Here is a 12217-nt window from a genome sequence, read left to right on the forward strand (position 1 = left end):
CAGTAAACACATTGAACATTCCTACAAGAGGCTCCACAGTAGTATTTTTCTTTTGTATTGGGGGTACCGGCGTACTTTTTTGTGGACGAGGGCTTTCCTGCAAAAAAGTGCAAGTTTAGTCGACTAAAAAAAAAAGGAAAAGCAATTGGTAATAAAAAGTGTGCTTTTCTTTTTTGGCCTAGGTTTCACCTGGAAAAAGCCCAGTCATCTCACCACCCTGGAGGCTGCTCTCAAGAATCATATATTGGGTTTTAGTGGAAGTTTGTGTGACTAGCAGTGTTCGCCGTTTGGTTGTCACCGGCTGAATGACATGCACAGTTTTTGCTCCTTTTCCTGCAAGTATAGAATCGCACCTTTTATTCCTTTTTTTCACTCCTATCATTTTCTCTGCCTTATTTTGCTCCCCCTTCGCTACATACTTATGCCTTTTTACGCTTTATAAATGTGTTTCTTCATGCTGATACCTACACATAGCCGTACTAATGCTATACTGGACATTAACATGAGTCCTACGATTGCAGAGCTCTCGGGTAGAATACTGTCCCAGCAGCGGTACTCACAAATACTGGAGCAAGGCAAATGGCTACTAGGGTTGCTTAAAGGGGTTTCCTTTGATATAGGTGCCAAGGAGGGGATGAGGTGTGTTTCCCCCGTTGTGTTACCGTACGGTTCTATTGTGTCTGGCACCTCGTTAAGAGATGGCGACGCGGATTACATCGTTTCTTTTCCGCTTGCCTTGGAAAGCACATGTCAGAGCATCGCATGCGTTATTGAACGCGAGCGCCAGGAAAAACTTCTTTCTGACATTTTTGTTCATATTCGTAAGAACAACCGGGATGACGAGTTATATCCACAACGAATTTTTCGTGCAAGAGTGCCAATTGTTCAGTACGTGCGTAAAAGTGCATGTGAGATCAGCAAATTTGATATTTGTCTCTCGTTGGGCGGGCTGAAGAACTCTTTGCTACTTAGGCAGTACATGGCAGGTGATCCTCGACTACGGTTGGGGGTCTTAGGCGCGAAGCAATGGGGTCGAGATCACCAGATACTAAATACACGTCGAGGCTGGATCTCGCCATACGCGCTGTCCATCATGTACATTCATTTCATGAAGTCGACAGGCCGCACAACTTTTGCATTTGACGAAGAGGCAGTTAGTCAGCGGGTAAATGAGATCATCTCCACTGCAGCGGAGTCCGAAGGTGACATCAGCCAAGTCGATGAATTGGCTTCAGTTTTGCCTCTACAAGATGCAGACATTTCTCTTGTGCAAAAGGACGTATTTGATTTCTTCGCCTTTTACAGTACTCCTGGTGGGTTTGACTTCGATGCTTCTGTAGTCGATATCCGTTCGCGAGAACGCTTCTCTAGCAAGGACCAATGGTGTGAATCTCTACATGAGCTTGACGAGAAGGAGCGCTGGCAGCTTTTAGGTCACGAGGTTATCCTTCTCAGGGATCCGTTTGAGCCTCACAGCCTAGGGCGAAGCGTTGATTTCTTTAGAGGTGAAGAGATCAGAGAGAAGTTTCGCTCGGCTTCTGTAAAAAAAGAACCGCTTTCGTTTTTTGCGTCGCTTTGAGCCCCAGCGAAGGCAGTACAAGCGGCGCAGTTTTTGCGGCAGCTATGCTTGTGCACTGACGACTGCTTTTCTGACGCACAGACTCGTGGGTGAAAACATGATGTTTTAACTGGGGAGCTGTGGCGTCTGTTTGTCTTCTTTTTCTCAGGAAAGTTGCAGAACAGAAAGAAAATTAAATACGCAGCCATATATTTATACTAGAGAGTTGCCGGTGAGTAGTTGAATGGTATCTTAACCCCCTTTTTCAGTGTGTCGTAGGTGTTGCAAACTACTCACCGAAAAAATGTGAATGTGAAACAGCTGATCTGTCATGGCCACCCTCATGTTTGTGGTATATTTTGGTGAACAAAAAGAAGCCCTAACTTGGAGGTTACCTTGATGTAATGAGCTTTATGCATCTTGTTGCCAGTCAGCTAAAGTCTTAGTTTTTTCCTTTTCGGAGAGCCTCATCTGCGTGCTGGAAATCTGCACTCCTAACAAACAACAAAAACATTTCGCGATTTTCTGTTCCTTATTCTTCTCTGCGTTCACATTGTGATAGTTGTGGAGCCTGCTTGTTTGTCGCAATGCCACCAGAACTGGTTCCTACAGCATGTAAGGACTGGTCTCTAAATGTCGATGTGGAATCTGCAAGACGATTTTGGTGGAACAACACATACAGTATTACCCTTTGGGAGGAGACGCTAAATATTGACAAGCAGGCTGAAACAATTACTGACGACGATGTATGGTCTAAATTTATCGACCTCCAGTTGCGATGCGTTTTCAAAATATGTTCCATTTGCCATTCACCAGAAGGCAATGAAGACATGAAAGTATGCTGCTACTGTGGTAATACTGTCCATGAAAACTGCTCGGAGCCCGCGACGCCGGAGCAGATCATGTGGAAACCTGCCAATCTTGTATATGCAGAGCACATGCGTGCTTGCTTTCAGTGTCAAGCAGTGGAGTACAAAGAAGTATTAGCTCCGCAGTCGCCGAGCGAGTGCGATAATGCTCGTCGTGCTGCGAAGAGGGCACTAACAATATCCGACGAGTACCCATCAGCTATCGTTGAGAAAATTCAGCGGGTCTTGCAGCAAGCCGAGGCCACCTCTAACGACTCGGTGCTTATTGTCGAGCTAAAATTGCTCGTGCAAAGCTTTTTCCAATCCCCACAGTCGTTACAGTTCTTGCGTAAAGCGCGTGTTGCCTCTAAAGGTGGTGGAATAGGCGTGATAGCGGCTCAGAAAATACCTGCATTCTCCATTATCGGTGTTTACCCCGGATATTTGGATTTCATGAGTGGCGAGCAGGCCAAGTGCGGTCGCCCTATACCGAAATACGCTTTGATGGAGTACAACTGTGCCAACTACTTCAACGAGGTGTTTGTAGAGCTGCAAACTACTTTCACACCCTTCATCAATGAGCCTAATGTCGACGAAAAAAGCAACTGCGCTTGGATCCAGGAGGCACACCGCAAAAACGGGCGGTTGAGTGTCATTTGCGTTCGGGATATTCAAGAGGGTGAGGAGCTCACAATTGGATACGGTCCCATTTATCCTCGCACGTACCCCTACTGCTATGATGCGTATGCTTGCCACCGGATCGAAGGCCATGCTACCCATCCGTGCTATTCATTGTGGCACTGGCCTACCTTGCAAGAAGCTGACGCGCAATTTATCTGCTACATTGGTTACATTGAGAGGGAGGATTGCTATGTTCTTTGGAAAAGCGAAACGTGATGATGGCACTGTATTTTCTAAAGTAACAGAACAAAGTCACGCCCCCTAGCACACACGCGTGAGGTGAGAAAAGTTCGTTAGGTGAATGAGAAAGCACATATCGCCCCGCTTTCTGCAGTTCTTTGGAAAAAGGAAGCCTTAGCCTTAATGGGTTCCATACCATGCTTGAGAGCTACACGTCATGCCACTACAGAGCGAAACTCTTGGTTATTGTCTGCATGATGATGAGGGAAACACATCTGTTGTACCTTTCAGCTTCTCTCCTGTCTTTTACCCTGATGACGTGGGGAGGGGACACCCCAGCGCGTGGCAGTCCTGGGCTCCGTACCCCACTCTCTGCGCGGGGAGCCTGAGCCACGCCGAGAGGTGCACCGGGTGGCGACCGGCATGATGGGGGTGGCTGTGAGGCGACCTGTGGAGCGGGCGTGGGGGTGGGCAGCGCTCGAGGCAGGGGCCGTACTCTGGCCACTGGGTCGGCATTGCTGTAGCGCGTGTCCACCGCTGCTGCGCGTCACGTGGTGGGCTGGGGCTAGGGTGGGACTGAACTCATGTTGTACGACATAGTGGGTATGTTGAAGAAAGCAAGGACGCTAGTCCATGGATGTTGCGCTGCTTTTCTTCATTATTTTTCTAAACTCTGATCTTCTTGTTCTTCCCACTTTGCCTTTTCATTTGTGTTATGTATTTCTCCATACAACTACCATATTTTCATACTGTTTCCTTTGATTTACTTTCAGCTTGTGCTGCGTTTTTCGCGTGATAGTTGCGCCACTAGTCTTTCTGTGACTTAGCAATGGGGAAGAAGAAGGTGGGAGAGGTTCAACGCGGCGAGGACTTCTGTATCCCCTCCGGGGATAAGGATGCCAACAGGACACTTCCTGCTGAGGAATGGCCCCTGCTGTTGAAGAACTATGACAAGATGAACATTCGCTCAACCCACTTCACGCTGCTGGAGTGTGGCTGGTCTCCACTCCGCCGTCCCTTATCGGAGTACATTAAGTACGGCATGATCAACATGGATAAGCCCTCCAACCCTAGCTCTCACGAAGTTGTCTCCTGGATCAAGCGCATTTTAAAGTGCGACAAAACGGGCCACGCTGGTACTCTCGATCCCAAGGTGACTGGTGCCTTAATTATTTGCACTGACCGCGCTACGCGCCTGGTGAAATCCCAGCAGAATGCCGGCAAAACATACATTGGTGTGCTACGCCTTCACGATACGGTGAGCCAGAAGCGGGTGGACGCTGCTCTCCAGCGGCTTACAGGCCCGTGCTTTCAGCGTCCTCCTCTGATTGCGGCAGTGAAGCGCCAGCTCCGCATTCGCAACATCTACTCTAACCAGCTGATTGAATATGACAAGCACCGGCACTTAGCCGTATTCGAGACGCACTGCGAGGCCGGCACGTACATTCGTACCCTTTGTGTGCATCTCGGGCTCATCCTTGGTGCTGGTGGACACATGGAAGAGCTGCGCCGCATCCGCACCGGCGTCATAACCGAGAACGATCACCTCTCCACTATGCACGATGTCATGGATGCTCAGTGGCTCTACGAGAACGAGAAGGACGACACGTATCTGCGCCGCGTAATCCTGCCATGCGAGTACCTCCTGTCGAACCACAAGCGCATCGTTGTGAAGGACTCCGCTGTCAACGCTGTGTGCTATGGCGCAAAGCTGATGATTCCTGGACTCGCGCGCTTCGACAACGGCATTGAGCGCGACGACGTTGTGGTGCTGATGTCCACGAAGGGTGAGGCCATTGCTCTGGCGTATGCGGAGATGACCACGTCTCAGATGGCTTCCGTTGACCACGGCATCGTTGCGCGAAGCAAGCGTGTGATCATGGATCGTGACACGTACCCGCGTCGCTGGGGTCTTGGTCCAATCGCTGTGAAGAAGCGTTCGATGATGAAGGACGGCCTCTTGGACAAGTACGGTCGCCCCCAGTCGAACACCCCATCGGACTGGTTCTACGTCGACTACGGAGGTGTGAAAACAAACGCGGAAGGTGTCCAATACGGTCAGGCTCCCTCGAAGGTGAGCGGCGTAAAGCGCCAGCGTGTGCCAGACTCGGATGACGATTAGTGTGTGTGTGTTCTTGTCCCCCCTCATTCCCCATCCTCCGCATTTTTATACCCTGCGATGATGCGTGACCATGGATGGATGTGCATGAAGGCAGGAGAGAGGGAAGGGGGAGGGTGTTTGTGGTGGGTACACTTCGCATGCACTCGAAGAAAAACGGTGAGTGAAAGGAGTGATTTGTTTACCCAACACTGATGTGTACGTGTGTGTTTGTGTGTACTACGGCACATGTTTGTTTTTTGTCTGCGGTTTTTGCTCTTCGTGACGCTCAGGTTAATTGAGGCTAATTCTAAACCACTCTCCCCTTTTGAGAGTATGTATGCGTTTGCGGTTCTTTCTCTCGAGATGTTGATTTCTCCCTTCTTTCCCCGTTGTTAAATAGGCTAAACCGACGAGAAAAAAATGAGATGCTCTCGAGATTCAGTAAGCACTCTCTGTGTGTGTGCATATCGTAAGTTTCGCTGCACCGAATCGCGTGCTCCTCGTCAAGCACTCCCACCTGAATAGCGTATTTTTATGTCATAGTCTCATGCAGCCATGAAGTACAAGTACTACCTTCTTTTTCCAACGAAACGCAAAAAAAAAAGCGGCACTGGTGCTGTGGGCGTCGGGGAATGAAGCGCGTGAGCGTAGTCAGGTGCAAGTGTGTGTGCTGTGCGACGGTGCAGTCCCGTTCTCACCCCGTCTGTTCCCTCTCGCCGTCGTCGAAGTCGATGAAGGTCTTGCACGCACAATCGTATGCTGATCCGGAGAGTAGTACTGTGACAAAAAGCACACATAAGAATGGCAAATAAAGCGAGGGCGCTTTCTACAATCGAAAAACAAGAAATTACTGATGAATGCGGTGTCAGCCGTTGCTCTGGTTTGTCATCGGCGCCAGAGAGAGAGAGAGAGCGCGCTGTCGTCGCCACACGGTATTCTATATGAAGTCCTGATGTCATTTGAACAATGGGCCGGTTTGCATATGCCGCTGCGGATGTGTTACATCCTCTGAGGCACATGCGCTACTGACATCCTTGCAGAGGTAGGCTCCGTTGGGTGCGGCAGCGTCGTGCGGTACCCATACTGACAAACAAGCAAGAAAGGGCAAATGGCGCTGAACTGACCTTCCCTTCCTTTGGCCCACTTTTGGTGTGTTTGATGCGCTGTACTCTTTTCACACTTTTCTTCTCGCCTCTGTTCTTCTATCGTTTCTTCTTTGCTTTTTCCGCCCTCCATCCACTTTCCGCCGTCCCCTCCCGTATGTGCATCCTTCCCCATTTTCGTTGTACATCTCCCTTCCTTCCTTTCTCTCCGCCATTCTCCTCCTCTCCAGTGACCCCCCTTGTCACCGCGTAGTGAACGCCTATTCTTACGAACAAACAACGAAAGGAATTGCACACGTCTCCGCTTCAAAATGTCTGGCAGACTTCGTCTCTACAAGGAGAAGCTGGAGGGCTACAACCGCTTCCACTCCATCGTAAAGACAATCAAGATGGTGACAATGGCCAAGTTCCGCCAGGCGCAAGTGCGAATAAAGACGCGTGACTACACACTTCGCTACACCGAGAAGGCTTTTAGCAAGCCGGGTCAGCTTGTTGGGGACTCGCTGCAGGCAAAGACGGTCTACATCCCTGTCATGACGAACCGTGGCTCGTGCGGTGCTCTCAATAGCAACGTCGTGAAGATGATCGACAGCGTTGCCTCTAGCCGCGCTTACCTCATGCCTCTCGGCAAGAGGGGTATCGAGTCACTCTCAAAGCTGTACCCGTCCTCCTTCCGCATGGGTATCATAAACGACATGCATGAACCGATGCACTTCGCGTACGCCACGTACATCTGGGAGAACGCACAGCAGCTGTGCCCCGAGGCCGACCGCATCCATGTCATTTTTCATCGCTGTGTGAGCGCTGCTTCTCAGAAGCAGTGCTACTACAATATCCCCGCCTATGATAAGTGGAAGGAGGATCTGGTTGACGCGTCCAGCACAGAGAACCAAAAGAGTCGGTATCTCTTCGCTAACACTCTGCTGAACGAGGACGAGCAGATGATTCGCGACTTCTACGACTTCCACGCGACCTTGGCCATCCTGAACGCTGTGTGCGAGAACGAACTCTCGGAGCAGGCCGCACGTCTGGTTGCTGTGGAGGGTCAGCTGTCCAACATCAGCGCGCTGCAGCAGAAGACCAGCTCCTTGTACAATAAGACTCGCCAGAGCAGCATTACCTCGTCACTGATCGAGATTATCTCAGCCATGACGTCGCTCGAGGGCAACGCAGCAAAGGGTGTGCAGCGGACGAACTTCTGGGAGGGTGCGCGCATGAGGTAAGTGGCGTGCGACGCAGTGCCGGCGCCTGGAGCGATGACCTTCACCCCTCAAATTGCGCATCCGATTTGCTCAGTGCGTTTCCTCTGTTTTAGGGACTCTCCAATGTCGAGGTTGTTTCTCTTCAGTTTCCCCGGAATACCAGCCTGTCTTTTCCCTCTCTCCCTCGCGGAGGGAGAGAAGGCCCGCTCACAAGGTTCATTTCGCTCACATACCGAGAGAGGTACCATTTAGCACTTTTTTTCGTTTTCATAGGAATATCGGTGTGGTGCCTCATTACGCATTGGTAGAAGTTAAACCCCTCGCGAAAGGAGTGAGGGCTAATGTGAAAAGAAGAAAGCGAAATGCGTGTCGTCCATCTTCCCTCTCACCCCCGGCTCATTCGCTATGTGTGCTAGTTGCTCACCACTTCTTGTTTCGCAGCAGGTGTAGGGAAACGTGTGCGTGAGACACTGGCAGATCGCCGCTCCTGACCTACGCTGAGCACCCTCGGCGACTGTTAGAAGCAGAGTCTCTTCCCTGCATCATGTGTGCCGCTCTGCCTGCCGCTCGCTTACCTCTCACTGTCTTCGAGAGGCTGATAGTGACAGTGTCGGTGGTGAGGCTGTGGGACTATGAAGAACTATATGTTCTCTCTATCCTGCTCTGTTTCAGAGGGGACTGAGTAAGGGAGAGACAAGTAGAGAAGGGAATGGGCAGGGTGAGAGGGCTGTCGCGCCAAGGCCGCGCGTCTCTTTCCCTCTTCCACACGTAGATGTCTTCCCTCGACCCACCTGCGCGCGTGTACGTGCCTCGACATAAGACTACCTGCCTGTGCATCTAATCATTCTCGCTCTCTCTCTCTCCCACCGCTGTGGTTTTCTTTTTTACAACCCCGCGCTGGAGTTGACTTCAACACTACTCTTCTAACGCACCTCGACAGGTTCCAATGAAGCTCAATATCGCGTACCCCCGCAACGGGACGGTGAAGCAGTTCGAGATCTCGGACGAGGTGCTCCGCCGCGTGCAGCTGCAGGACTACCGTCTCGGCAACGAGGTGGACGGCGCCATCTTTGGCGGAGAGTTCAAGGGCTACATCTTTCGCCTGCGCGGTGGCTCGGACAAGGATGGCTTCCCGATGGTCCCCGGTGTGCTTGCCTCCAGCCGTGTGTCGCTGCTGGTGAAGCGCGGCGCGATCGGCTTCAACACCTTCCGCGGCTACCAGGGTGAGCGTCGTCGCAAGAACGTTCGTGGCTGCGTGCTCGCGAGCGATATTGCGCTGGTGAACGTGACCATCTCCAAGGTCGGCGACCAGCCGATTGAGGGCGTGACGGACACCACTGCTCCCCGTCGTCTGGGCCCGAAGCGCGCGAGCAAGATCCGCAAGCTCTTCAACCTGTCCCGCACTGAAGATGTGCGCAGGTATGTGGTTCGCCGCCGTGTCCTCAAGAGCGGCAAGAAGGACCGGCTGAAGGCCCCAAAGGTCCAGCGCTTGATGACACCAAAGATCAAGGCCCGCCGTGCCAAGAAGGCCAAGGACGCCATTGCCAAGGTGCGCGCGTCTGCTGCTGAGCGCCGTGAGTACCTGCGCCTGATCGCTTCGCACCGCCGTGCGCTGCGCCAGCGCGACCACTCCAAGAAGCACACGCACAAGGTGCACACCCAGCGCGCCGAGGTAGCTGCATTCCAGAAGAAGTAGTTTGCCTTCCCGTAAATCGCGCACACAGCCCGATGGACACAACCGCCTCCTTTTTTTTTTGTTCTTATTTACTCCGAACGAAACAGGCAAGGAAGCAACAACAAGCGCAACTCTGCACGTCAGAGCAGGGCATCGCTTTTCAAAGTTGCGACAGCACCATGAAGTGCGCAGACGTGCACTAGACTGCTCTCAAGTGGATGCGGAATTGCTGTGTGTGTGTGTGTGTGTGCTGCGCGCCCAAAAGGCGAGATCGAATGCAGTGTAGGGGTAGGTGAGAGGTGGGGGACAAAGTTGGAGAAGGTGGTCCTGCAGGGGTGAAGGGGGGCCACACAGACGTGAGTCGCCGCTCCGCCCTTTGCTCTTCTCTCTCTGTCCTCTCACTTCTGCTGCACTCAACCTCACCATGGGTGATCTACACGCATAAGCATTGGAATACGCACTAGTCCAACGCGTCCCCCCTTCTCCGAGCGCTTGCAGAAGTCGATAACTGATAAGCAGAATAGCACGCACCGTACTTCCCTCACAGGGCCTTCACTCAATGCACTGCCCATGCATCCATCTCTTTCCTCTCTGCTCTTTCCCTCTTCTCTTTGATCACAATTCAGAACTCTCATTCCTGAGACCATCGCCTACGGTGTACAAAAAAACAAGTGTTTCTCCTCCTCCTTTCCTTCCTTGACTGTTGCCTTCATTCTACGTGAGTCCGCAACCACCCAGCTTCAACCCTACTCCTACGCTCTTCTTTTCCCCTCCTCCTCCACATACAGAGCGAAGCTCTCTGAACGTTCGACTCCCCTCATTGCATTCCCTCCCTACTCTCTGTCCGTGTAACAGTCTCCACACCCACTCTCTCTCTGCGTCTGCCGGTTAATTTCTCACCTTGCAAAGATATCCACTCTTTCACCCATGAAGTGCCAAATCGCAAGCGTTGTGGCCGCTGTCGCGCTGTTCGGCAGTGCCGCTGCCGTGTCGTGCAGCGACAAATATCCTCAGTCGTCAGCCTTCTTCGGCTCGATGGGTTGCGCGTCTGCGCTGATCTTTGCCAACCTGGGCTCTGCCTACGGCACGGCCAAGTCCGGTGTCGGTGTTGCGCACCTCGGCATCCTGCACGCCGACCGCATCATGCGTGGCATTGTTCCGGTGGTCATGGCTGGTATCCTTGGTATCTACGGACTGATTGTGGCCGTGATTATCAACAACAACATTAAGGTGGAGGACAACTCGTACTCATCGTTTGCGGGCTACCTGCACTTTGGCGCTGGTCTGGCCGCCGGCTTGTCGTCTCTTGCAGCTGGCCTGTCGATCGGCATTGCGGGCGACGCGTCTGCGCGCGCGTACGGAAAGCAGGAGAAGATCTTCGTTGCCATGATTCTCATGCTGATTTTTGCGGAGGCGCTGGGGCTTTACGGTCTGATCATTGCGCTTCTGATGAACAACACGGCCGGCAAGGTGACTGCCGGCTGCCAGTAAGCGTAGCAGCTGGTCCGAGTATGGGTTTGCTCAACGGAATTTCTTGCTCACTTATCCGTGCGTGGTGGTGCGGGTTTGTTGCTATCTGTCTCAAGTAGTCGCGGGCTTCTGTGCACATTCGTCTGTACGCTATACATGACCGGTGCCTCTCTTCCTCTGTTGGTGGGTATCAGACACGTGAGTGATGGTGATGGTGCTGTTGCGATGCATTAAGCGACACTATTCTTTTCGTCCGCTCTAGTCTTGTCAAGCATGCGCGCTGTCTCTGCTCACTCCCACTTACTGCCACTTGCACCCACTTGTTCCCAGGCGCCTCTCCCGCCTGCATTTATCGTTGCCATGGCGCAGGATGTGTGCTGACACAAGAGGTGGCACACGCGCAGATACACTGGTAAGCAGACAGACAGCGGCCCACTAACGCGTACACGTGCTCTTTTTACAGTGTTTGTATTGTATTCGTTGGTGGAGGTAGAAGAAAGGAGCGTACGGTTGTTCGATGGCGGTTGTTGTGGCTTGGACGTTCCCTCTCTCCCTTCTCTCGCTCCTCACGCCACCACCTCCTCGCCCTTCCTTCTGTCTCACGTAGTGTGTGGGTAGTACCGATTGGAAGGGCAGAGAGCCAAGAGAAGAGGGGGGGGGGGTAAAGGGGAGAGAAGCGGGAAGGGAGAGACCTGTACGCTAGATGTGCGCGTGTGACTGTCTCAGTTCGACTCTCGCTCTCTCTCGTTCTCTGTGATTCTGTAGTTCCTCTTGTTGCTGGTCTTCATGATGTCTTTTTTCCGACCATATTTATCGTACCCGCACCTCTCTGTTGGTTCCCCTCTCCCTCTTGTGCGTGTGACTGGTTGCTGGTGTTTTATTTTTGTTTTCTTCAAACGGCCCATACAGGCGAATGAGATACGATGAGGAGAGAAGCATGGCATAGTACGCACTCACATACCCACTCATGTCTGAGGAGCCGACGCACACTATGCGCCCATTAGTGGTGTACCCATGCTTTCATCCTGGTCGGGGTTTTGAGTGTGGGGCAAAGAAGTCTCTATGGCGAGAAGTAAAGAGAGGCGCATGTGTCTCTTTTTCAGCCACTCCTCGAGGTTGGCTTCTTTCTCGGTGTATACCGTTCCTCTGGTACGCTGCCCCCCACCCTCCTCGCACGAACGCATTCTCTCCCTCTTTATATGCGCTTCTTTTCTCTCACCTCTCTTCCTCCTACACCTCTTTGTTCTCTCGTATCCTTTGGGTCACGCGATCGTGCAGAAATCTGAAGTAGTAGTAGGCTGGCACTGTTCCATTTGCCCTCTTTACTCTTTAAGGTGGTACTCAAGCTTATCAGCCTCCACAGCAACGAACATATATACACTCACACCTCCTACTATAT

General features: G+C 52.1%; 6 protein-coding genes across 6 annotated transcripts; all 6 read left to right on the forward strand.

Moving 5' to 3' along the window:
• Nucleotides 1-442: 442 nt before the first annotated feature.
• Nucleotides 443-1579, forward strand: LPMP_212060 (RNA polymerase II, putative; the record flags this gene model as incomplete). The annotated part of the gene is made up of 1 exon (XM_010700688.1): nucleotides 443-1579. One exon carries the CDS (start codon nucleotides 443-445, stop codon nucleotides 1577-1579), a length of 1137 nt encoding a protein of 378 aa, XP_010698990.1.
• Nucleotides 1580-2145: 566 nt separating this feature from the next.
• Nucleotides 2146-3303, forward strand: LPMP_212070 (hypothetical protein; the record flags this gene model as incomplete). Its single annotated transcript, XM_010700689.1, has 1 exon — nucleotides 2146-3303. The coding sequence occupies one exon, from the start codon at nucleotides 2146-2148 to the stop codon at nucleotides 3301-3303; it is 1158 nt and encodes a 385-aa protein (XP_010698991.1).
• A 793-nt stretch (nucleotides 3304-4096) lies between these two features.
• Nucleotides 4097-5389, forward strand: LPMP_212080 (centromere/microtubule binding protein cbf5, putative; the record flags this gene model as incomplete). Its single annotated transcript, XM_010700690.1, has 1 exon — nucleotides 4097-5389. The coding sequence occupies one exon, from the start codon at nucleotides 4097-4099 to the stop codon at nucleotides 5387-5389; it is 1293 nt and encodes a 430-aa protein (XP_010698992.1).
• A 1393-nt stretch (nucleotides 5390-6782) lies between these two features.
• On the forward strand, nucleotides 6783-7694 carry LPMP_212090 (ATP synthase F1 subunit gamma protein, putative; the record flags this gene model as incomplete). The annotated part of the gene is made up of 1 exon (XM_010700691.1): nucleotides 6783-7694. One exon carries the CDS (start codon nucleotides 6783-6785, stop codon nucleotides 7692-7694), a length of 912 nt encoding a protein of 303 aa, XP_010698993.1.
• A 925-nt stretch (nucleotides 7695-8619) lies between these two features.
• On the forward strand, nucleotides 8620-9369 carry RPS6 (40S ribosomal protein S6, putative; the record flags this gene model as incomplete). Its single annotated transcript, XM_010700692.1, has 1 exon — nucleotides 8620-9369. One exon carries the CDS (start codon nucleotides 8620-8622, stop codon nucleotides 9367-9369), a length of 750 nt encoding a protein of 249 aa, XP_010698994.1.
• Nucleotides 9370-10275: 906 nt separating this feature from the next.
• LPMP_212110 (vacuolar ATP synthase, putative) lies at nucleotides 10276-10839 on the forward strand (the record flags this gene model as incomplete). Its single annotated transcript, XM_010700693.1, has 1 exon — nucleotides 10276-10839. The coding sequence occupies one exon, from the start codon at nucleotides 10276-10278 to the stop codon at nucleotides 10837-10839; it is 564 nt and encodes a 187-aa protein (XP_010698995.1).
• Nucleotides 10840-12217: the final 1378 nt, after the last annotated feature.

The sequence above is a fragment of the Leishmania panamensis genome, assembly GCF_000755165.1.
Source record: "Leishmania panamensis strain MHOM/PA/94/PSC-1 chromosome 21 sequence".
Taxonomy (NCBI): Eukaryota; Euglenozoa; class Kinetoplastea; order Trypanosomatida; family Trypanosomatidae; genus Leishmania; species Leishmania panamensis.